This window comes from Aplidium turbinatum, chromosome 10 (genome assembly GCF_918807975.1).
Source record: "Aplidium turbinatum chromosome 10, kaAplTurb1.1, whole genome shotgun sequence".
NCBI classification, from domain to species: domain Eukaryota; kingdom Metazoa; phylum Chordata; class Ascidiacea; order Aplousobranchia; family Polyclinidae; genus Aplidium; species Aplidium turbinatum.
Window position 1 is genome coordinate 12859327 of NC_137481.1, and position 26195 is coordinate 12885521.

At 37.9% G+C, this 26195-nt stretch overlaps 2 protein-coding genes across 4 annotated transcripts; both read left to right on the forward strand.

Annotated features, from left to right (window-relative positions):
• The first annotated feature begins 286 nt into the window (after positions 1-286).
• LOC145778631 (uncharacterized) lies at positions 287-3337 on the forward strand. Its single transcript, XM_082590162.1, has 2 exons — positions 287-834; positions 1562-3337. The coding sequence occupies exons 1-2, from the start codon at positions 794-796 to the stop codon at positions 1860-1862; spliced, it is 342 nt and encodes a 113-aa protein (XP_082446288.1). The 5' UTR covers positions 287-793; the 3' UTR covers positions 1863-3337.
• A 1139-nt stretch (positions 3338-4476) lies between these two features.
• LOC145778063 (uncharacterized) lies at positions 4477-19185 on the forward strand. 3 transcript variants are annotated; one of them, XM_082589467.1, is made up of 16 exons: positions 4477-4593; positions 5698-5762; positions 9798-9910; positions 10550-10687; positions 10764-10962; positions 11300-11417; positions 11846-11980; positions 12156-12302; positions 12916-13156; positions 14046-14210; positions 14697-14871; positions 15320-15591; positions 16352-16433; positions 16557-16642; positions 17540-17618; positions 18163-19185. In XM_082589467.1, the coding sequence occupies exons 1-16, from the start codon at positions 4514-4516 to the stop codon at positions 18360-18362; spliced, it is 2295 nt and encodes a 764-aa protein (XP_082445593.1). In that variant the 5' UTR covers positions 4477-4513; the 3' UTR covers positions 18363-19185. The 3 variants fall into 3 exon arrangements, 2 of the variants coding, with proteins under 2 accessions (XP_082445593.1, XP_082445594.1); XR_014290408.1 differs by lacking the exon at positions 16352-16433 and having other exon boundaries at positions 18163-18224; XM_082589468.1 differs by lacking the exons at positions 4477-4593; positions 5698-5762; positions 9798-9910 and adding an exon at positions 10294-10370.
• The last annotated feature ends 7010 nt before the right edge of the window (positions 19186-26195 follow it).

A 26195-nucleotide genomic window follows, 5' to 3' on the forward strand; every position in this document is an offset into this window, starting at 1 on the left:
TGAAAACCAACTGCTGCAATGTCGTGCCATTGCAGGCGTTGCCATTGCATTGATAGCCACTGTCAAATAGAAAGCGTGACTTTTCACAAACAATCATAACTGGAGCTCAAAACTTTACCAAAAACTATCAAAACACGGCGAAAAGAGTTTTTCTGGGTTTAAGCAACGCCACCTAGAGGTAGAAGGCCGTTTCATTGCGTATTGACGTCATCACTGGTAGATCGTTACGCCTCACTAAGTAAGCTTTCTTTTCCTAACCGCATCGCAATTCGCAAGATCCGCAAGGCGCAATGCAGTGTAATGTGTTGACTGTTGATCAGTGGATGAGATTTGAGAAGTTAATATCTAACAGAAATCTGAAATTATAGCAGTATTTACTTAGCAGGTTAATAATTCTGAAAACTAAATAATTAGAGTATTTCACACATTTATTCAGGCTCTTTTTGTTACCTTATTGCAAGGTATTGTGAATGCTGGATAACTTAGTTATAAATGCAAACTAAAAGGAAAGGCAGCGATGGATGACCAAACTATCTTTGTGTTGAAAAATTAAAATTTGTAGAAATTTTCTAAATTTTGCTGGTTAATTAGTTTTTGCTCTGGTTTTTTGGTGTGTTTTAGTTGCTAGAATGGATCTTTAAATAAACTCTGTAACTCTGGTGAGAAAACAACAAAAAGTTTGCAATGCCTTATATGTGCTGTGTTCCCAACTGCAATGGAAATTATCATGGTGGATTAAAAGTGCAAGTTTTCAGCTTTCCAAAAGATGAGGAATTAAAAAAGAAGTGGCTCTATGTTATCAAAAAGGATTTTGTTCCAACAAAGTCAAGTCGAGTATGTACTCTCAACTTATTTTGTCAACTTAATTGTTTCAATCATAACAGAAAATCAGTCCTTTTTTGAATTGTCTGCAGACGGTGAATCAATGTGAAAAAACGATCGATTTTCTGTCTGGGAAGTAATGTCTGACTGCTGAACCATTTAGTTTAGTTTGACTGTTTCAAATAAATCCTATTCATAAATAATGGCATTGCTTTCTCTGCTCTGATTTCTCTGCTCTCACAAAATTTTCTAGTAATCCTCTCTAGACTCTAACGTGTTTTCGATGTATTGTAATGTTCTCTGTAGGCCAACACAGAAATAGCTTTTCAAGCGGGTAACTTGGCAAAAGAAACAACCACTTTAAGTTTACGCTTGAATAGCGTTGTTCTGCTTGTTTAGATATAGATTAATTGTTCGAAACAGTGTGATGCCTTTTTGAGCCAGCAAATGTTTCCTTTTAACAGCATTTTTACATTGTCAGATGCTTGCTAGCTGCTTACTCTTAGCAGACTGCTGAGCTGTTAGCTGGATTACAGCTTTCACAACCCAGACAGCAAATCACTCGTTTCTTTACTTCGATTTAACGTCTGTGGACGTTGAATCAATGAAAAAACGTCTGATTTGCAGTCTGGGAAATGGCTGAGCTGCAAAATAAGGAATATGTACAAAAGCAAGTAAACGCAAATTAATGAGTCTGAATGCAATTTCGGTTTTGTTTAAAAATATTTTTAATTTTTAGGTATGTGAACTTCTTTTACAAACATGACATCAAAAAGGCTGTTTCTGCATTTGGTAAGAGAACAGGAAAACAGCTGTCCTATGATTTGAAAGTTTCGACATTAGTACCTGGCGCCATACCATCTCAATTACCAAATCGCGCATCATATTTGAGCAAACCTTCCACATCCAAAAGAGCAAATCATGATGACAAACTTGAGACAATAGATAACGTTCAGCTCTCTCAAGCAATTGCAAACAGCAAAGAAGAGTTTACCATTGCTCTGGAAAAAGACAGTTTGACTTCAATTAAAGATCTGTGAGGAAAAAGTTCAAATTCAATTCTTCATGGCAGATTGTGGACGAACGTGATAAAATATTGATTTGTGAAATAAAGAGCCATGTTATAGCTGTGCCTGTTGTTACCAGTGCAGCGATTTTAGATGAACAATTGAGCATGACCGTATACAGAAGCTCAGTAAATTTGCCTAAACATTAGTGATTACGTTTTATCATTGCATGTAAATTCCATATCCACATTGGAGAGTGTATTACAATTGTTGTTATTGTCTTCTGAAAATTGTACCTTACCAAGTAAAAGTGATTTTGCATTAAAGTGCAAGCTTGTTATTAGTATTTTAATGTCTATTAAAGGTTGTTTATATTATGAAAATGCTATTTGGTTTAATTGTCAACAGCTAATTTTAATGACACAAAAGCTACCGGTTTGTCCACCAGACTTTTTAATATTTTGTCATTATTTGTGTGAAATGTGAAACTGTGTTGCCTGTCATTATTACCTACCTTGCTGGATATTGTTGTGATACCGCATGTAAAAAATGAAATATGAGGAATGCAAAGAACGCATGACTTGTGCAATGTCGAATGTAAATGGTACAAGTATTAGTGCAATCACTAGAGGAGGATTATTATACCTTGATGATAAGATTATAAAGATTGTTCAAATAAATTATCTTATTGTGGAGCAACTATCTGCAATTAAATAATTTCTTTTCTCAAAGAACCAACAGCAGGTGGTTTTACAAACAACGTTATGTGCTATTTTGGATTGCGATGTTGATTACTTGTCAACAAACACTTGTGAAAATGGTCACAGCGTGTCAACAATAACAAACATGACTTGCTGGGCATCCACAAATTCTTTACTCAATAATTTTTGTCGCAAGGAAAATGATGTAATTGTTCAACAAAGACTGGCAAAGAAACGTGAACTGCAAACTGTTAATTCGTAATCTGCTGTCATTTATATGGCATTTAGTGATTGTGCAATTTATGTAGGCCTACTCTGGTCTGTTTACAATGCTGCCTTTGAATAGGTTAATTATTTTATGTTGTTATTTGAATTTCAAAATCACTTACAATAGCACTAATCATGTGCATGATGTTGATCGCCAACTGTGATAGAATTGTATATAAGTACAACATTTAATGTGTGATAATGCTCTTTTCTCAAATAATAGTTTATAAGAAAATTGTAATGTTTATCAATTGTGCGTATCAATTTTTATTACAGTATTGTGGCATTTTGTGTTTGAATACAACAATTATTTGTTTATTGTTGCATGATTTTTGACAGCATGTTGATTAATCATTAAATTTTAAATGAGATCTGACTTTCATTTGTAATTGTGATTCATGTTTCAATACAATAGCATTGTGTATGCTATCACTTGATCTAGTGTATTTGTTTGCGTGCGTGGAACTATGGTCATGAATATTTAAAATAAAAAAAAGTGTTGATTTGTGGTACCTACAGTTGCTTACAGACACAGGGGTCACAATGATTTCTTACATTCGTGTGACATTAAGACACAGATTGCTGGTTTACTACAATAAAACACAGTGAAGCAAGCTTAAAAGCCATTGCAGAACTCTATTCACCATACGCGCTTCGCTGACAATCTGAACTACTCGTGATGACGTCACAAGTTTTGCCTTTTTCATGAAAGGGCCTTCTTACTCGAGAAGGTATTGGTTTAAGCCCCTCCTTTTAAAATCTTTGCCGTCTTCCCAGACAAAATCCCTCGATTTTACATTGATACAACGTCTGCCGAGGTTGAACCAATGTAAAAATGACGGAGTTTGCTGTTTGGGCTTGACTCTACCATAAGACTATTTAAAAACAAAAGTCTTTCCACATGGTTTGTTCCGTTTCGAAGCAAAGTTCTCTCTCGTGGTTTTGTTTCATTGGGGAAAAAAGAGGAATATCACTTTGTGCTTGTTGTGGTGAATTCGAAATAGAACTAGTGTACTTACCAATTATTTTTCTTGCAAGTGTTCAGCACAAAAATATTTTGAAACATTTCGTTAGCTTAATTGTTGTCTTGATTTTGTTTCGAAACGTTGTTTGTGAACAATTACGGTTTGACCAAAAACATCTTTTCGAACAACTCTATAGTTAATGACGTCTATTCTTTTTGCAATGTTTATTTCGGCAAAACTGAGGTGTCATTTGTTGTGATTTTCCAGGTTCGCCACAGCTCTCGCGCTACGCTCTATTGCTCAAAGAGAAAAACGGTTCTTAGCCAGCAAAAACCGTTATTTTAAACATTAATTCAACGTCGGTAGACGTTGAATCTTGTAAAAACGATGGGTTTTGCTAGCTGGGAATTGTTTTTTCTACCATGTATATCGAAGTCCACGCATGCGGTGTGCAGAGAGATTCGACATTTTGAGACCAAAACACAAAAGCCTTCAATAGCACGTTTGGGCAATTATACCATGCGTCACGTTTTAAATAGGTTGGCGTCGACGCAGCCACCATGACGGTATATAATGCCGCCTCGAGGGTGACAATCAGAAAGTGGAAAGCAGTTTGCTGTGAAAATAGCTGCGAGGTTGAGTGTTGAAGCATGGAGTTATGAATTTTTATTGTGTTTTTGCTTTTTTTTTTTATCTGTTATTGTATTCATTCAAGGTATTGGTGTAGTGTTGCTAGTTCTGCAATATCAGCATGACGAGGCTTGAAGTTCTGACTGGACCAACAGATTTCTTTTCAAAAAAGCCATGTCCTTTGAATGGTGGGACCAAAGAGTAAGTTACTTCTGTGTATGTATATTGCTTTTAAAAATTCTTTTCAATTGCTTTCAAACAATGAGACTAAGCGGTGTTGTTTTTCTCGGTAAGTAGCCTAATTTATGATAGTATAGACATCGACCATTTTTTTGAAAGATGATTGAATAAAGAAGCTTATCAGCAGTTGGTTAATATTTTCAAAAGTGAATTAATTACTAATTTAAGGTACTCTGTAAAAAGTTGTAAACTAGTTATTTTAGTACACTCTGTGTCGTCAAGCGTCTACAGACGTTAAATCAATGTAAAAAAGGGTTGATTTGCTGTCTGGTTAGCAATCCAGAATTTCGTTAGCTGTTACTAGCCTTAGCCTGGCCCAGTGACGTAGCTGAAAAGAGAATTTTAGTGGGGAAAAAGCAACTTTTTTTGAAGAGGAGACAAATATTTTAATGCTTCAAATAAAAAAATGTGTTTATAAATATAGCTACTGAATATTCACTTGTGATTTGAAATATCCCTTGTGATTTGCAAACAACTTCACCGTTTGTTCTTCAAATGTTGCCAAGCAGTTTCTTTATCCAAAGTTCTCTTTCTATGGAAAGAACACTTATAATCTACTGTAGACAAACACGCTGTGATGAAAAACACCAAATCAGTGCAAAGCAGACAGACCTTTTACAATACAATAAAATAGCATCTATTGTTTTTGTAGCTGGTAGATTTTGGGAAAGCTGAGATGCTATTCCGCTAGCGGGTAAATAATACAAAAAACTTTTTGTATCGAAATGACGCAACATTTTTTCATGAAATTGGGAAAAATTATGGAAGTTCCACTAAAGTTAAATTCCAACATCAAACAAAATTTTTTTGGTTTGGTCCTAACAAAGTTTTTTTTTATAAAACGCTATTCGTCATTTTAATACGCCATGTCATTGTAACGTTCTAATAATACTAAAACATGTTGTTGGGGGATGACTGCTCCCCCAAGCTCCCCGTGGCTGCGTCCCTGACCTGGCCCTCTGTTCTTTCTTAAATACTTCATTGCAAAAAAGTAACACTAAATAACATCACAGTTGTGACTTTTTTGTATTCACAGCTCAAACATATTTGTCACATATTTTGCAGGGAATTGCTGGAATATTTTGAAAATACATACGGACTGGACGAATGGCTATTTTCATCTATTACAGGCAAGTTGTAAAAAAACCGATTCAACTAAAACAGTAGTAGGTGGTGGCTTTAAAGGCACTCGTTTGCATTTAAAAGTTTTGTCATTGCCAGGTTTCAATGCCTGCGATCCTGCAATCAGTAGCGTTGAAAGGGGAGTCCAAAGGGGAGTCCAAGGCCAGGGGTACTTGTGAACCCGGGCCCGGGATGATTTTAGGGACCCATAACCTTTTCAAGAGCCACGGGAACTTGAAGAAACTACCTCGTTTTCTTTAAATATAGTGCGTTTTCTAAAAAGCGCCTTGATTAGGGAGCCGAGAATTTCATAGGTAGCCTACCGGCCCAAATTATCTTCTCAGCGGCCCTGCCGGCAATCAACTATTAACTCGGAGGTCACTATTAGCCTATATTAATTTTGGTGACCAACGTAATAAATGAGTATGCATTATGTCACAAATTATGATCAGGCAAATCCAGTAGGCTAGAATTCAGGGGTCCGCAAATAGTGGGTCGCGACCCAAATTTGGGTCGCGCGACCATCCACAGTGGGTCGCAAAACGGTTTAAACTTACTATAAATATAACTTGTAAGGCAAAAAGAAATACAATCATATAGGTTTTGATGTGCTGAGTTTCGTACAATTTCGTAAAAGTAAATTTATACTTTCGATTGTAGTATACAGTAGTTAAGCCCACGGTTATAAAGCCTGGAAGACACCTTGAACCAGGACATGAAGACTCTCTCAGCTTATCTCCAGAACTGGCGACTGAAACTCAGCGAAGCCAAAACTTTGGCAGCAGCTTTCCACCTACACTATCGGGAAGCTGATCGTGAGCTACATGTTCAGAACAATGGAAAACCTCTGTCCTTTTGGCCTGAACCAAAACATCTTGGGGTGACACTGGACAGATCGCTCACATACCACCATCATTTCGTGTCACTGCGCAAGAAACTGACATCCCGCGCTGTGCTACTCAAGCGCCTGGCAGACTCCAGCTGGGTGGAGAGTGCTGACACTTTGCGTATGGTGCTGTTTGATGCTGCAGTGCTCACTGCCACAAGCCACAACATCGACACTGCCATAAACAGCGCCCTGCGCATAATGACCGGATGCCTGCGTCCCACACCATTGGACAATCTTCCCATTCTTGCTGGCATCCAAACAGCTGAGCTTCGTCGCGACGAAGCTACTCTGTCTCTCTTGCGAGCACTAGAGCATAACCATCTTCTCAACCACAAGATCTCTGCTCTCTCAAACGAGCACCCCGTCGACTGAAATCAAGACACCCATTCGTGCCAGCCGCTTAACTTCTGATCAACGAAGCTGATGAACAAAACATCTCTGGGGCTACTTGGGCGGACCATAATGGAATTCTGAAAGGAAGTCAAGTACCACCAGACTCCATTCGTTCATCTCCGACGCCGACACATGCCCCGTTGGCCTGACACTGCAAAGACAGGCATGGGTGCGCCTCAACCGTCTTCGTACCGGCGTCGGGCTTTTCCGCTCAATCATACCCCAATGGGGAATGGCCTCTTCTTCCTCCTGTGAATGTGGAGCCGAGGAACAGACCGCAGACCACATCATCAATGACTGTACCATCTTCAGCCACCTAACCGAGTGGAAGGTCTGCGTGTCATGGATGATGAAACCAAACACTGGCTGCACTCTAGTAGCCTTCCAGTGTAGTCCAGAAACATCGTGACTCGTGGGTCTGGGGGTGGTAAAAGGATAGATGCTCGGCCCCAGAGGGTTGCACGACGACGACGGAGCTCACGGTGAATAGGTCCACCCGCATATTTATCCCAATTTGGTTCATTCCGAAATTACTGAAGGTATAGGAGTGGAAGAAAATTGTCCCCCATTAAATAAGCCCAAAATCGTCGTGTCCTGATGTGGGCTTAGTAAGCGGGGACGACCGTATTGAAATTGATATTAATTTGCAAAGTATTTTGCGCAAAATTATTTACTTCCGAAACGTTTGGGTTGCGAATATTTCAACCGATTGTTTTTTGGGTCGCGCCAACAAGTGTTTGCGGACCCCTGGGCTAGATAAATACAAGCATTAAAATTTACAAGATTACAACAACTCAATTGTACCCTAAAATATAAATTAACATTTTTGCCACGAAGGAAAGACTGTTTAGAAGTCGCCTATCGGTTATAGCGATTTACTTTCTAGTACTGCAAAGCAGTTCTTCCATAAAAATGTTCTTTCTCAAGAACTGCCATCAATGCACATATAATAATATCGCTTTGCCATACTTCTAAACCCCTACTTTGCAAACCCAAGCCAAGTTAAGTAGTTAAACGCTCTAGCAAAATAAAGTTTTCATGATTTTACAAAAATCAAGTCCGCTAGACCAGTTAGTGTTACTGTTGCAAGGAGCGCACCACGGAAAGAGTAGACTAAAGCTAATCAAATTTACAATAAACGAGGACACATAATATAACGCCTTTTGTTCAAATCATTTTATACCAAGCAGCAGATATGGACATACTTTTTTACCAATAGTAGTTTTATGGAAGACAGTTGGGAATTAGCCAACTGTTCGAGGATGAGCGTGGATAACATTCAATGCGTTTCTGGTCTTCGCTTTCAAGTAAAAGTCTAATTAACTTTCTTCTAGTTTGCTTAAGAAAATTGTTGGCGGTAAGTACGAAACAGCAGAAATATTGAAATGAAGCTGACATGAGAGAGAGAAATAACTTTATTTGCCAATCTGATTCTATATGACAGAGCGTAATGCCCGCAGAAAGAACGATTTAATGTTACTCTTGAAAATATGAAAGTTGTGTTTTGATTTCCGTGTTGTGTAACGTAGTATTGAAACAATTTTGAAATATGAGAACTTCTTTTAGTCTTACATTGCATTTTTGTAAGTGAAACTTTGATCACTATTCTTTTTAACAGACTCTGCTTTGAACTTCGGCATTTAAGAGAAAACTTCACTCAGTTAACGAACTTATTTCATTTACTTTCATGAATGAGAAACTACCAGGATTAGGTTTTCACGAGACTTTCTCTTGGATAAATAATTTAGATTTCTTCAAGAAATCATCGACTCAATTGTACAATTTCGAGCAGTGCGTTAAAATTCCAGACTGGAAGTTTGTATTGAATATGTAGTAATTGTAGTTGCATTATGTAACCGAGAAATCTATGTTTCCCGATGCAAAATTGTATCGGCCACAACTTTTAATGAATTTTAATATCCTTTGAATTACGCAAGGCTTTGATTTTCCATGAGTAGCCAGTAACCTATTCATTACTAAGCGATTAGTAAACACCAATCTCAACTCGACCTGTCGACCTCCAAAGAATTCCTGAACACGCCCATGTCAGGCCTACGTTACAACCAATAATTTTTTACTAAAAGCGACAAAGCAAACATACCTGCTTTTATCTTTAGTCTACTATTTTCTATTGTGTTTGTAAAGATCGATTGCAGCGTTTTGCAGCAGTTTTCAGTGATCAGTTATAACTGCCAGACATTATGGATAAGCTTAAAATATGGTTTGTAAACACCCACAGTTGAGCAAAAATATTGCAATGTAGACATAGGCCAGTTTGAAACTACATTCAGTATTTCAATGCAGTATACGCTACGATTATATGAAAATAATGTGCAGCATATTTTTTTACAACTTAGATTAATGTTTGCCTTTGAGACAGTATTTTCTATAGATGAACAATGATGTACGATGAACTCTCAGTGTACACATGAACAAGACTTTGTCAATATTAAGTTTGTCAACGTTGATAGCAACCGTGTAACCGACTCTTCGCGTTCACACGCGTCAATGTCATGGCGATTGTCATGCCACAAAAGAGTCTATTTATTAACTTTTTTTCAATTGAAATGAAAAGGTTTGTATTAAGCTGCTTACTCACGATTGTCATGCTCATGATTTATGATCCACGTCTCAAACGTGACAGGCAAGTCACGTTTTGGCACAAAAAACTCCAATAACATTTAACGTACCGGTAGTCTGCTATGCTCACAAAATACCACAACTTATGATAAAATTTTATTTAAAAATCCTTTACTTTCAGATGAAAAAAATTTCTACAAATGTCCCGATCGCTTACGCCTACCCTTGATTTTTTACTACTGTCATCCAGCGGTGGTGTATATCAACAAATTTATTTTGGCCGGACTCATCAAGGTAACTCAAACCAGTAGTGAGTTTAAATGCTTATATTGTGCGTTAGGTCTGACTGCGCTTTATAATGTTTTGTAGCACGGTGTCTACAGGCAGAAAAAACACTTGTATTGCCAGGTGGTACAAAATTTATTTTCAAACCACATTCTATTGACAAGTAGCCTAGTTCCCAAGATCTACCCATTTCTTACAGTACTAGTCTGTTGATCTAGGCCTAGATCTAACAAAGTTAGGCTATCTAGAAGTTCTGCATCAGTTAAAAGTAGCTTACTGCAGTATAATTGCAAAGAGTGCTATCACTATATACAAAAAAATATCCCGGTGAAATGCAGCTCTAACAAAGGATAAAAATTCTTAAATTGACTAATTTGATTTTGCAGCTTACACGAATTTCGGTGTATGAACCAATCTGACTGTCTTTGTTAATTCGGGAAATGACGTTGCTCTAGATTAAAACTTCCAGGTACAACAGCGTTCGCCTAAGCTCTAATAAGACAGCTGACCAGTTAGCGGTTAGCAGCCAATCTTTACATGGCAATGGATTCTTATGACCTTTAATTAATGTTTTCATTCTATAAAGTTTTTAACCCTTTCATATATGAGGTAACTGCATTTCAACGTCTTCGTTTCTTTTTTTTAAAGGAACGAGTGAACAAGGAATATGAAGCAATGTTTGAAACCGGCGTCGATGAAATGTCCTGGGATGACACGGAAAATTACCGCATGGGTGGATCCTACGATTGGCCTTCTGTGGAGGATGTTGTGGAGTACAGGCGAAAGGTTACTATTTTTTTAGACACAAATAAACAGCTTGACCTTAAACAAAAGTAAGAAACCTACAAAATTGTATTAACAGGTCCGTGGTATCGTGAGATCGGCTATACAAGAAAGGGATCTTGTATTTCCGATTCAGCATGATGATCCATGGTGGAGCGTGTGGATGTCAATTGAACACGAGCGTATTCACTTGGAAACGTCTTCCGTTCTCATACGGCAATTACCGGTTTCTATGGTAAAGAAACCAGTAGGATGGAAATATGGTCCTATGAGCACTGGTGAGCAAAATGCGTATTATATAGGCTACAGTGTTAATAATTTTATTAAGCTTTATTCGCCTTTTGAGGCTCGGATTGCGCACACTACACATCTTAAAGCTCCAATGCGCAGATTCCTACCGCACGTCTTCAGCCAATCATGCACTGTTGTGCCAATGCTAGACAAACTACGACTTGCTTTGGCTGAAAACGAACCAACCTTGCTACTGTACATTAACAGACATACAGTCATAATAAATGTCAATCATAATCTAAACAGCAAGTAAAATATTTCCTCTTTTTCATCATGTTTTTTACTACAGTATTTAAAATTTTTATACGTTGGACTATTTGTCAGGTGAACTTGTGCTAAAGAATCCTATGATCAAACAAGATGGTTCAGAAGTTCGTCTAGGAAAAGATAAGGACAGTCCGCTGTGGGGATGGGACAATGAATATGGCCAGACATTAATGCAGTGAGTTGTGTTAATAATTTCGTGCAGCTTTCAGCGTTGTGGTTTTGTGCTCGCAAAAATACAAGTGAAGCATTGCCATCAACAATCTGTATACAAGCCATAAGTAACCACCGCATATTATGTATACTGTATTATGCTATTTGAGATGTAGAATGCAGATTAAAGCCGTTTTCAATGCTTTTCACTTTGACGGTGACTTAAGTCACTGATGCAAGTCAGGTAGAAAAGAAATTTTATCGTTGCGCGGTTGAATTCATTTGAATAAACGTTTTTAAACATTTAAAACTATTGAAGCATATACAAAAGTGTACCCTACGATAGTAAGTTCTCGTTACAAATAGTTCTTGGTTTGGATTTCTTTACTATAACGTTCACTTCCATACATAACGTTATTTCAACAATGTGACACGTTGTCCACGTGATTTCAGAGTTCCTGATTTTGAAGCTTCTAAGTACAAGGTCACAAATCGACAAATGCTGGAGTTTGTCAAAGATGGCGGTTACGATAACCCTAAATACTGGTCGAAGGATGGATGGGAATGGAAAATGTTTCGTCAAGCTCGGTAGCGAAGTAACGAAAGCTAATTTTAGCTCTATTTCAAACGCTTAGGTTAAGGTCAATATTAGCTGAAGTTTACTTTTTTGCGAAGCAATGACACGGCACAATTTACAGAATTGTACCTTTGTTCGGTTGCTTTGCAGATAGTCCCGCGTTTGACAAACGCCATCTATTTGCAGACATCCTGTCTTCTGGGTTTGCAATGAAACTTGCAAGTCCAATTGTGGAGCGGATCTTGCATCGTACAGTCATTGCGGAAAAAGCGAAGAAAACAGATATTTCAATGGACATGAAAAGGAGACCAGTGTCGATAGCAGCACTTACAAGTAAAATTTGTTGTTTTATTAATGTTTTTGCTGTTTTACTTGGCTTCTAATTTTGGTTTGTTGTATGGCCTACATACTTGGGGAGTTGCAGATTTAGGATTTTAGGTTAAGTGGATTGGAAAGCAATGAAGCCAATATTCGTGTCCAGATCATTTTGTATTTCAAGCATGTCTTAGCTTTTTCCAAAATACAACCGTATGCTCTGGACTGGTGTCGAGCCGACATCGCTTCTATGCAGTTTGTTTTGTGGAAAAAAAATGGACACACAATCGTACTTTAAATGTTTCTTTAACATACACTCTGTTGTTTTTTTATGCACAAAATCCAACTTTTTTGCGCTCTGCAGCTTATCTTAAATTTTTTGACAAACTTTCAATCACATCATTAACTTCTTGTAAGTTTGAGGTGGATTGTTGTTGTTATAAAACAACACGACAAAATGCTCTTGCATAGACGCAAACAACGCGACCACTTCAATAGATAGGCTATCGTAAAAGACTTTATAAAATTGACTTTCAGTGCGGTTTACTTACTTGTCTTACGAAGCGTATTCATGCAAACAAACGCCATCACTACTTTGGTTAAAATTACAAACAATGCGATTTCTGTTCAGATTTCGTCTGATGTTTGATATTGTTCCATTACCACTGGACTGGCCGGTGGAGGTGAATTATCATGAAGCGAAAGCATTTTGTTGTTGGATGGGTTCAGACTTCAGGCTTCCGACTGAGGCAGAAGAGCATGTTCTTCGCGGGCTACCAGATTATGACCCTGATAATTTATCGACTGATCCGATTTATGCAGACGGTGTCACTAAGCAATACAACACCAATCTGGCTTTTGGTTCTTCTACGGTAAACAAAATACTATACTTGAAACATTGATCATCATGATTTTGGAGCCGCAAGCTTTTTAACGTTACGGCTATAGTCCATAACTTTAATTATTAAGATATTGAAAACTTAATAGGCCACTTATATTGGCCGTTGACAATTTGAAGCTGTTAGACATCATTGGACCTTTTAAACATAAGTTAGTTACGCCGCACGAGTTAAATGACCCTTCAGGTAGGCTATATAGCTTCAACTGACAACTCGTCTTCAAAAATTGAAGGTTTATTATTTCTTGTTTGATTTTGATTTAGCCTGCTGATTTGTTTTCTACATGACATGTAGATTGTGTGAATTTGCATTGAAAATAAACTTGACTTAACAAGAAAAATGAATTATTAATGTAGGCTATATCAGATATTCAGTTTTTAGCCTACAGCATGAAGCAAACGATTCTCAGAAATTGGGACGAATTGTGAAAGCTAAATCGATAGCACACAGAACACTATCTCGAGTACTTTTCGTTATGCACCGTACGAAAATAATTGTCATTTTCTTCGTTCGTATCATGTCCGGTGTGGCTATTAACAAACCATATGGCGAGGTTGTTGATACCATCAGCATTTCCGTTGGCGTGCAGTGTCCCAGACTGTTTTCACTTGCCTGATTGATTTATCTTGAAAAACATATTGTTCGTTGTCTACTACAAGCACGCCTCCCCAAACAACTTGTTTGAAACAAGAAACCACCTTAGCAAAGATTCTCAAACACTATTTTGTCTTTTGAGAATCTTTACCACCTAGGTAGAGACCACCTAAGCAAATATTTTCAATTGTTGGTAATAATAGCCGAATAAAGGGCTTTCATGCAGAAGCGTTTTTGTCTGTTTGAAAGCCTTTTTTATTTTGTGCAGCCTGTCAACTTCTACCCCAAGTCACCAAGCGGGTTTTATGACACGATGGGAAATGTCTGGGAATGGGTTGAAGATCACTTCAACGGAATTCCTGGTTTTGAAACTAACCTTTACTATGACGACTTTTCGACTCCTTGTTTCGATGGGAAGCACACGATGATACAAGTGAGAGTTTTGTGATTTCAGCCATTTGAATTACTGCATCACCACGAGGAATAAGACAGCAAACAATTAAAATCCGAGGACAATTCAGAAGCAGCAGTTAAACAAGAAAAGCTAATGTACAGTAGCCTACGCTTATTTGCTGAAAAGCTTTGTCTTTTTGCTCGGCATATCCCAGTCAGTGAAGCAGCCTTTTTTCAAGAACTAATTTGCTGGCTGGAATATATTTTCAGAATTGACGATTTGATCATTGACCACAACAACCCGTAGTTTGAATAGAAAAGATCTCAACTGATTGCACGAAAATCCATATCATCTACTTAAAACTGACTAACTAACTTAAACCTAGTGCTGTTTCATTAATTTGTTGTTAAAGCATTTAGATTGAATTAGTGCATTAAAAGCTGTAGTTTTGAAATGAAAAGTAGGCAAAAGTATGCTCCCCAAAGGGTTTAAAACATTAAACTATTTCCACGCTGTTTCATGTAGGGTGGGAGTTGGATCACTACTGGCATTGCATCATCTCGCTTTGCAAGATTTGCTTTTCGTAGGCATTTTATTCAACATGCGGGATTCCGCTTGGCAAAAACGGTTGCACCTGACAAGCACACACCTGTGATAGTTGTTGACACTCCTGTCTACGTTGTTGATACGAAAACACTAGGTTTGTAAAGAAAATGAACAAAGTCGATGTCATTATTGTAACGTTAATGTAAAAATGTATGCTTTATACGTTTGCTTTTGCGTGCCTTCTCAAAAATAATATCTTTAATACCAAAACAACTATTTTTGTGCTTGTAAGTTATTCAATTCTTCAGAATAATTAATTACCTGTTATAAATAATAGTTGCTTGTTTGGCTACGTCACAAGTACAGGCTACGGCTTGTCAAAGTAGAATAGAACGCATTGTGACATAATCCTTCGAACCAGCACTAACATGAAAAGCTTTGCGACTGAATTAGTCTACAACAATTTTCTGCAGTCGTTATTGTCATTGTATTAGCCTGCTCTAAATTGTTTTGATTCTAAACTTAGTCTGATTTTTGTTAAACGTAAAGAAATTGTTTTAAGCTATCAACCAACCTAATAATATTGTTTGTTGTGGTGCTAGATTACCCAGAAATTATTGCAACGAAGGGAGTTCATCCAGTTCGTCGCAAAACCACCAACTTGCATTATCTCGTGGACACAGCCGAGGAAGTAGCGAAGCTGGCTAGAGCTCAGTATACCGACAGCGAAGCCAGCTTGGATACCCTTGCATGTTTCAAGAGAATTCGTTCTTTGGCCTGGGAAGCAGCCCAAGGACCTCACGCCAGCCGTGTTTTGCTGGTGGGGTGTGGGACTGGGCGTCTCGCATTTGAGTTGTCAGATGTGTTTAACTCTGTAAGTGGAGGCTAAATTTACGATTTAAGTGGAACAGTAAATTAAAAAGCTATATTTTGAAGTTTTCTTACATTTTGTGTGTCCATATTGATTCATATAGACCTACATCAGTTACTGTGGGATCAGTAATCTCATGTTAGTAATGTTACTATGATGAACAAAGTGAAGAAAGCAAAGCATCGACGTAGCCAATCATTATGAACTATCATGCGACAATGCAACAGCTTTGGCAACTATACGTGACTTCGTAAACGAAGAAGCTTCAAGATTAAGCGGCGATGGTTCGACTCTCGGGGTGTGCGCTTGAGCAACGCACTTTAAGGACTGCTCTCCATTCGGCAGCATCTAATGGATAAAATAATTCCTCGGCAACAACACTTCAACAATCGGAAACTTCACTCTGTCAATCTCGGTGACCGTGCCTGCGTCAGTGGTCCAAAGTCTCTACACTACATGTATGCGAAACTGCCAGGAGCTCTCGAAGAAGCTTTTCCAGTCCGAGGATAAAGATTTAATCATTCATGTAATTATATGTTTGGTGCAGCTTGAGCACCCTACAGTACATGAATTATTTTTTACCAAAATCAATTAGTTTGAATCATTGTACAAATAGGAACTTCAATAGTTTTTGACAAGCCGTTTATTATTTTTAAAACAAACATTTGTTATAGCTTACTAACTTATAAAAGACCCTCGGCCGCAGAGGCTCACAGGACGGCGACGATAAAAAATGTAAAACATACAATAAAATATGATTTAGGTGGTTGGATGCGACACTTCTTCCCGTTGCATTCATGTTGCTTGCGAACTACAAGAAAAAGGAAGTTTCACTTTTGATACTGGTTGGTAACACTGAAAAAATCAAATATTCTGTATTCCAGTGAGAGTGACGTGTATTCCTAGTCTATGCGGATTTACCAAGTAATAAATGAGCTGCTTTACTGAAGCGAATTTTTATTTTGCAGATGATGAAGTGTTTGGGAGCTGCCATGATTTGGACACTATTTGTATTCCAAAGAATGCTAATCCAGAACGCATTGAGTTTAAACAAGTGAGCTGGGCCCAATTTCCTGTATTGATGTTTGTGTTTACTTTCGTAAGCAATGTAAATAGACATAACAGGCAGGCTGCTCTTTAGATAACAGTCGAAGATTGATCACAATAGTCTACAAAGGCACTGTAATCTACCGTAGCAACCTATGCTTGCTGAATGGTTTTCAAGAGAATCAGACAATGCAGTCTACCAAAGCCCTGAGTCTACTAACAAGTCTTTATTTCTTTTGTCCATCGTGAAATTCACCATATCACTTTCTTTCAAGATGAGAGTTGGCTTAAATGAATAGCTGACTGTGTCAATCAGGTTTTACTGAATTTTTGTTGCAAATATAAATGAAAACTTTTTGTTGTGTTTCCTTTAGATAGCTAACCTATTTTTCACCTGTATACTTTTATATATTTAATATTTATACAAAGGGAAAATGACTTACAGCTTTATGATTTACTTTACAGTTCAGTAAACTTCACTACTCCTGTGGTTTTTCATGTTTTTGGACTCCTCTAAAGCTTTTAACAAAATTAATGATCCCATTAAGACTGGAGATTCAAACCAACAGCCGTTGTTGTTTTTTTATGTCAGTGATTAAACCCTTTTTATCTACGGAAGTAGTGTGCCTGCCCCTGCACACCTGTGTGTATGAATGTGTTAGTTAGATTTATTGTTATGGGATGGTTGCTGACTAGATGACCGCTGTTGGTTTTTCGCTACCATTCTGATTGCCTCATAATCTAACCAACAGCTGTAGCTTTTAAGAGTTACAGTACAATGCATTGTTTTATTTTTCATTTACTCTGCTTGTTTGTTTATAATGTGGTGCATGTGGCGCTATTGAAACAGAATAAATTGACTTGACTTGACACACATATTTATATTATGCTGTTAATTTTACAGTTGACCTGGATACCTTTTGAGCTCAAGGACTTCAGCATCATCATCAACATCATGCTAGACAGAGTTCAAAATCCTCGAGGTGATGTTAATTTGTTTAGCACAATCTGTTAATTTGTGATTTAAAGCTACAATCGTGAAGCCATGGTCATAGTTTATGAGAAAACGTCGGAGGGGACAAACTTTGTATGTGTGCTATGATATGCATGTTATTAAAATTAAACGATAGGAAAATTGCTTATCAGTGGCTAGTAGCCTACTTGTCAACGATTATTCCTGTAGCCAATTTATCGATACGTTGAGGAAAGACATGCTTGAAGGAAAGTTTTTTGTCCCACAAGCTTGCGAGATGTATCATGATTATTGTAGGAATAGCTAACAGATAGAAACAAAATGAAGAAAACTAATCTGATTTTTAAATTGTTAGCTAACAATTGTGATTTCCTGGCCTCTTTTAGATACGTTGGCCCCTCAGACGCAAGCTTTTCAGTCACATTTTCTTCTCTTTGAGTCAACTCCCTCATTACTACGTCATCGGCTTTCTCACGACTATCCTGACTTTCCCATTGCTTATTAAGCTACCACAGATGGGCATAGTATAGGCTAACAGTTGGTTATTTTTATAGCTTGGCTTCTTCGTATGAGAGAAATGGTGAGCAACAACAAAAACGGAAGAGCAATCATATTGAGCAAAGAGTGGAAGTCCGATAGATTACTCAACGACTTCAGTCCTTACTTGAAGTTAGTCTCAGAAGAAACTATCAACGCGAATGGGAAAAGCTGCTGCAACCTGTCGGTCTGGAAGAGTGCTTTAAATGCACAATAAATTTGCTAGAAGAAAACAAAGATGACTTTGATAACAGTAGCTCACCTGACCTTATAGTCTACATTATATGCTATTGTAGCTTATAGCATTGTAATTACATAGTGAGTAGGAATTGAGATTGTGTTCAAAGCATTGATAAATAAATAATGTCTTTGTTAAACAAAGACATTTAAAACTTTAAAATACTTTATATCGTGACTTCCGTTGGACAGGGACGTAACTTTGTAATTAAATGATTTTATGTTGTGTGACCTTACACATTGTCGTGTAACCTACACTAGCTGGAACAAACTTACTTGACCAATGACTTGTTAAGTTAGTGCAGCTAAAAAGTTATGGGTAGTGAACATAATTACTCCTCAGTCCTGCAATAACATTTCTTATCGATAACTGTCTTCCGTGAAGACGAATCGCTTGTTATTTGTAGAAGGCAATCGTACATACACAACACCCCAACCATCTACCGCCATTTATTATAGATTTTGATAATAAAATCAATTTTCATATACAGGCTGCCTATGAGCTTTCACTAAGAATATTATCTTAGTTTTTGTGCTTTTATAGCGAATGTTTCTCACCACCTCTTGGTTATTGCACATGTGGTATAGCCAAACGATTTAATTTTTATTATTTCATGTTGATTTTAAAACGCTGTAAATAAACACTTTACAAGGTTTTCACACAATTCAACTGGTGTTGTAGGCTATCTTTTTCTTTTTGCATGGTAATGACGATTGATAAGCCTCATAGCGTATGATCATTTCAAATTGTTTCGATGCAAAATTTTATTTCTATGTTTCAAAATCTAAACACTTTCGTTTTACTGTGCGTAGTCTTTGTCTTGGACCTAGTGTATGCCTACGAAGATGATTATCAATTCTTTCAAATAATTAAAGTAAACTTATAGTGGTCAAAATCAGTAGTCTACTAACGCTAGCGTATAAAAGCTAACGAATTAAAAACTGACGCAAAGTGTTGACACAACATTCTTTTCCTTTGAGTTTTCTTTCTGTTTCATTTCAAACGGCTATTTATAGATTTTGTATTTGCAAAAGAACGTCTCGAACAGCTCATGCTGATGTAGGCAGCAGTGGCCGAGTGGTTAGCGCGTTGGGCTCGCAGTCGAGAGCCTGCATGTTCGACTCCAGCCACCCGCACTTGCTGTTGTTTCTCTGGGCAAGAAACTTTACGATAATTGCCTTTACCCAGTGATCAATTTTGAGTAATGGGTAGTACCAAATTTAAGTCATAAGCAGAGTAGACAACCGGAAACAGACATTGCAGTCGGCTGCAGCGTGGGTCAGGTGTATGTCGGAAGGCATACACCGATGCATAGCATTCAAGTCCGCTTTCCCGCAATGCAGGATAAAGATAAACAAACAAACAAACAATACTTCTCAATCTTAAGAGCTTTACGGCTTTAGAATTATCGAATTGGGATACTTCCCTCTGGAACAAGACTTCAAAAGTGAAGCAGATGATCACATTTAAATTCTTGTGTCAGCTTTACATCTGACTGCAAATCTAGCAGCCCAAGCTGAAAATGATTTTGAGGCTGTGGCTGCGTCTATTACCATTGATGTTGCAAATATTTTCATCAGAAGCAGGAAAGAATTGATGCTGTTGATGCAAGCCGAGTGCACTTTCGAATAATCTGTTGACTTTGTGCTCTGGCTTAACCATGGTATGGTTTAACCACAGAACGGAAGTGAACACGAACTCGTCTTCACAGTCAGCATCAATATCCACCAGAAACTTCTTAAACTTGCAAAAGTTGAACGCATTTGCACAAATTTAGGGTTGTTGTTACAATTTCAATCACATATTAGGCAATAGGCATCTTCAGTGGCGTATTTAGAAATTTGTTAAGGGAGTGGGGGCAAGAAATTGTGTCAGTCAGCCGCGTAGCGGCTGACTCGGTGGCTGGAGGCCAATAGGAGTCTGGCGGTAGTACACACGGGGTAGTCTCAACGGTAGTACACAGAAAGCTCAAGTTGGTGAAAATGGCTGTTAATTGGTTCAATTTTTTTCTACTTTAGTTAAAATTAGACTTGTTTGACCCTTTAAATAGAGGGGGTAGCCTATACCAAAATGTCAGAACGGGCTAGAGGAAGTTAGCTGAAACCGTCAGATAGGTGGTCCAAAATCAAGAGCAAATCCGCAGAAGTAAGTTACTGTTCCAATCAATGAACCAACAAAAGATATCAAACACTTCAGAATATTAACAATAAGTTAGTCCTTCCGACCTCGAACACCTTTTGAACATTCTCGGCGATTCGCAATGACAATTTAGCCTACAGTTTAATGGCTGCTGCTTGGCAAATATGTATTAATGACTGGCGACTGCATCATACTCGAGTGACGAATACAATATCCTTGTTTAGATACATCTGAGTTAGACCATCCAAACGTGGCTCGGTCATGGTCGTGCAGTAATAATTTTTTAGGTAGGCTACTTTAGTAAACTGAAACATCGCTCATTGGAGGCAGGGGCTCCGAGAGGGGGGGGAAATCGGGCTACTTTCCCCCCTAGCATAACATTGTAAAGGAAAAACGAGGAGTTTTTCGTTTTGTCACTTTTGAGGGGGGCCCATTTTTACTACTAAAATAATAATTTATCAACTTAAAAATGAACAAAATGCGTAGTTACAACTTACAAGTATTTTTCGATCATTGTAAATGCTACTTTGGATGTATCTGATCAAGAACAAACCGTTCTCGTATCGAGTCCGGCTATGTTAAACTGCTTCAATACGTGAAATCTTGCTGTTAAGCCTACTGATCTCAATAGCCTATCACTGAACGTTTTATCTTGTTCTAACTTGAAAACTAGTGCTGCTTTGGCTAAGCGTGTACGGTATTACGTTTGCTTGACCAACTGTACCTTGACATAAGAAACTGCGTTTGCCTGGCATATGATAACGGATCCAACATATCTGGAAAAGAGTCCAAGCAAGATTGAAGGAAGTAAAACCTTCTTGCCTAATGCCTATTTTCTGCTGATGGATGTCATTGCTTAAATGCACTAGAGTTGGATCTACTCAAGGAAATCATACATTGCAATTTTCGAAACACTTTTCCAAATATTTTTGTTGCTTTGAAAATTTGTTACGTAAACCAGTACTTCCAACGGTTGCGAGTTGAAAACGTGGTTTTAGCACATTGAAATTTGTAAGAATTGTTTACGCTCCACCACGACTCAAAACCGAGTGAACAGTTTATGTATGTTGTGCATCAAATTAGACCTTGCAAAATCTTTATTATTTGATGCTGTGATCTGTAACTTTGCATTGCAAAAGGTTCGGAATGGATTGAATGCTTTGTTGAGCTATTTTCATTGCGTGCATTGTGTGTTTACAATTTTTCCTCTATCTACTGTAGTAGGTTACAGTATAGGAAATTACCACCTATAACAATTTCGATTCACAACATGACTGAAACCAATGCAGACGCAGTGATGCAGACTTGTCAAGGGAGGAGACGTTATCACCGACCCAAAAGCGGCTCTTCCAGGATTCCACACAACAAACAGACAAGAGCTCATCAGCAAACAAGCCCACACTGCCCAAACACCAGAGAGTTTGCACAAACTACTGCATTCTTTGGATATGGTGCATTTTTCTTGGAAGTGTCTTTATTTGGGGCCAGAGAATCGTTTTGGTACGGGACCTAGAGAATCGTTTTGGTACGAATTCTCCTCCCAACGGCGTGGCCAAAGACATCATGTATGAGATGTGCATGTGCACATCATAAAACTTCACTGCAATTCTTTCAAGCAAAATTTTTGCCCAACAATGGCAATTTTGCTGCAAGTTTAGTCGAGTGATTTCTGTTGATTTTCATATTGAAAGAAGTTTTTTTATATAAATTAGATATATAGCCTAGGCTATGTTGTTTAAAATTGAAATTTTAAAAGAATTCAATTTCACGATGAGGAAAGTAGCCAAGTTCGGCTTAAGACACTGTAGACATGATGCAACGCATGATAAAAATTCGTTAAATTTGTATTTTTGCTGAAAAATGTTTTTTTGGGGCCCACTTTTCATATTGTTTCCCGACCAGTCATGATTTCTCTCGGAGGCCCTGATTGGAGGCAGTTGTAACTGGAAGCGTAGCAAAAATTCGAAGTAATTTATGGATCAATCGGATAAGTGCCGAGTTGTTCAGCAGCTTGACACCCATCCACAAGAGTCACAGGGAGGGTTGACAGATGATCTTTTTTGGGCCAAATTCAAAAAAACTGGCTTTTTTAAATTGCAACTGGCCTAAAAAAAATTGATGCAAATAAGACCAGAAAATCTGGCCTTATTTAGCTTTTTATGGCTTCAAATTTTTACCGGTTTAGAAAGTATTAGGCCTACCGTCAACAAGCAGGGCTACTTTGAACACTTTTTGCACTTATTTGCTTGTATTTTCACGCGTTTGCTAGAAAGCTCAGATTTAGCCAAAATTGGGGCTGTGTGTAGACGCTCAAGGAGGTGTAATCAATTTTAAACAAGTAAAAATTTGGGGCCTTTCCCGCCAAATTTGTGGGTGTTCAAAGTTAGGGTTGGGGTATTCTAACTTTGAACACTCACTTATTATGCATATTTTAGGCCCTAAATTGAGCAGTTTGTTCAATCTTATTATTATTATTTATTTGCGTCAGATAAGTTGTCCATATCCAAAACAACGAAATAATACACACACTGCAAATGCACAAAGGTCACAAAGAGCCACTTTGGATGCCGTCGGTATAAAAGCTCACTAAATGGGCTATCTACTGTTACAAATTTACATACAATGAGCGTTGGAAGAATTGAAAGTATTCAGAACGATAAAAACAATCAGATGACATCAGGTCTGACATAAAGCGATTTAAGGAGTGAATGCAACGGTTGATAAATGAAAACATGTTTTTCCTTAATAAAGCATCAAACGTTGTTATATTATTCATTACTTGATATTCACGGACACTGACATAACGAGGAAAGTTGTGCAATATTCTAAAAGAATCATTGTAAGCAACACGTAATCGTTTTATACTGGAAGATCTAAACTTGTTCCACAACTGGGATGCGTAAAATGACATACAATAAGATAAGAGGGCAATACAATGTTTTTTACAGAAGGTGAGCATTTATCGAAATGAGATTTTGCATTGTTTGCAGCACAGTACTGAGAGCGTACCTGCCTTGAAATATCATTTTCATCTGAGAGAGAACTCTCAATAAATACACTCAGGTATTTTACAGAGTCTGTGAACACAATTTCAGATTTACCTAGATGTAGCAGCAGGGCCGATTTAGCTGATGGGGGGCCCGGGGCACTTTTAGATCGGGGGGCTCCCGTGCAAAAATTTACCTCTACGTCTACAGTAGCATTGGTCCAGCACTGCACAGCATTTTGTAGAAACTTTAAATGCTGAAAGAAAAAAATATAACACAAAATCATATTTTTTCCACGTAGGGGGCCCTTTAAAAATCGGGGGCCCGAGGCACCTGCACCCTCTGCCTTCCTATATTTGGGCTTGTGTAGCAGGGGAGCACGTGAACGATAAAAGTTTTTTGGGGAAAATAACATACCAAATGACTTTTTAGAATTGAAAGTAATTTCATGTTCAACAGCATACTTGTGGCAAACATCTAACAAATTTTATAAGCCACACAAACTAGGCGAGATGCAGCAAATGTCATCAGCAAACATAATATGATTTAGACAAGAGTTGCCAACATAGCAACCAACTTTTGTTTTATTGAGCTCATAAGAAAGCTGATCAATATATAGCCTACTGCAAAAAGATAGGGGCTTAACACCCCACCTTGTCTGACTCCGTTGGACACATTGAATGATTTGGGACAGGTGACCTCCCCACCTCACTTGCATGGTTTGTTTACTAGACTATACCAGTATTCCAATAAGCGAACAAAATACATAGGCACGTTCAAGGGCGCCGGAACGATTTTTGACCGGGGGGCAAGATTACAAAAAAAGGGCACTTTTGTTTACTAAAAGGCCAATTTCTTTTCAAGTTTTAAGATAAGATATAGCGATAATGCTAATCTATCAGCTCACTATGTATTGAGTAATGATAGCCTACAAGTGTCCGGTAGCCTATACAAAGAAGGGCATCATGCCATGTTATATAATGATGTAGCCTACTGTCCAGCCTTAAAGCAGCCTGCGGCCATGGCCGCTAAGTAGTGCTTGAATGACCGCCGGTGCTACCTCCTCAATCGGCCAAGTTTGGCCGCCGGTCTCTTCTAGCCAATTACACAGGAGAACAATTTTTAAAAAAAAATTGTTGACTTTGATTTTGCACTTGATTTAGGCTAATTCCGGTGTGCTGATTTCAAAAATGCTGCCAGTTTTCTTCTATCACGTCAAGTTTTTGCTGTACAACATAGCCTATATCCAAAATATGCAGCTTTTCATGACTTTAGCTGTATTGCTCTTCCATACGTAATAGGAATGCACAAACTAATCATACAGTAAGTGATATACAAGAAGGGTAAACTGAATTATTAAGCTAAAAAGGCACAGGCATCGATTTAGGTCGATGCTATTTCCCCCATTTTTGGTAGGAGGATGCAATCATCCAACGAAACTAGATTAGAATGGTAAAATTGAAGTTAGTTGCTTTCCACTTTCAACCATGTAGGCCAGGGATGGCGAACCTTTTTTAGTGCATGGGTCACAAAAGAGACCTTAATTCTTGAAAAAGCAAAAGTGGGTCATGCATTTAATTACATGTTAATGCAAAACTACATGTTAATGCGAAACTATACAGCATGTTAATGCGAAACTTGCTTCTGCATCTTCTCTGCAAGTCTTATTATCCTTGGTTGGTAATCCGTAGTTTTTAGCTTCACACATGCAGCACTCATATCTGAGCTGAGACGATTCCGCGTACTTGATTGTATAAAATTCATGTGCGAAAATAAAGATTCGCACGAATATGAAGAACCAAACAACGTTAACAGAGCTACTGCAAATCTTTTCATAGTTTCAAACGAAGTTGGCAGGGAGTTCCACTCTGTAAGAATCAGTAGCGCACCCAGCATGGGGCTAAGGGGGCTCAAGCCCCCCCCCAAACCCGCCACCAAAAATAAAGTTTTTGTATGTTCTCCGTTTATACCTTTTGCTTACAGGTTAGATATGAATAAGACACAACATTACAACAGGGCTGAGCATTATTACAATATATTTTATATATTTACAAATAGTGTTGACAGTACAACGTTTTCAGCTAAACTTAAGCCCTCATCAGGAACCTGAAAATATTTATAAAAATGCAATGAGTTTCAACTTCTTGAAAGTAAAATTACATTAGGAAAAGGCAACTACGTAAATAACTACAAAAAAATTTGCACCACAGGGAACGTGATACATCAAGTAAATGTTGAGGAGAATGGACGCAGCTCCAGCAAATAATTGTTTGTTTAAATTTGGGTTATAGCGTTTGATTAACACTGCTTCCTGAAATTTGGTATCAAATTGGGATTTGCCTTTGTGTAAATTTTAAATGAGTCAGCAGAGAATTTTCGATCTGTGCAAAAAGAACACTCCATGATATGGTCTTTGATGGTACTTTTCTTTAACTCCCTAAAGTTCAGATGCTCCCGTACTCACGTGGTCAAATGTCTGGTGGACATACCAATGTACCATACGTCAATGCCGAATCACACGGACATGTAAAACTGTGTACGACACTTGAGCAGAGAGACGAAGGCGCCTGGGACTTTAATTGAAAATACGAACTAATTTTGAATGTTTTGTAAGTAGGAAAAACGTCCAGATCAAATTTACTGTTTACAAAATTAGTGTTTTGTTTCAAGCTGTTTTCGTGCTGGT

What these genes read in the sequence shown, in the direction of transcription:
- LOC145778063 (XM_082589467.1), top strand. Translation starts at nt 4,514, where the DNA reads ATGACGAGGCTTGAAGTTCTGACTGGACCAACAGATTTCTTTTCAAAA. An exon ending in TTGAATGGTGGGACCAAAGA is followed by an intron (nt 4,594 to 5,697) that starts GTAAGTTACTTC and finishes CATATTTTGCAG; the next exon opens with GGAATTGCTGGAATATTTTG. An exon ending in GTCGATAGCAGCACTTACAA is followed by an intron (nt 12,303 to 12,915) that starts GTAAAATTTGTT and finishes ATTTCTGTTCAG; the next exon opens with ATTTCGTCTGATGTTTGATA.
- LOC145778631 (XM_082590162.1), top strand. Translation starts at nt 794, where the DNA reads ATGTTATCAAAAAGGATTTTGTTCCAACAAAGTCAAGTCGA. An exon ending in TTCCAACAAAGTCAAGTCGA is followed by an intron (nt 835 to 1,561) that starts GTATGTACTCTC and finishes TTTAATTTTTAG; the next exon opens with GTATGTGAACTTCTTTTACA.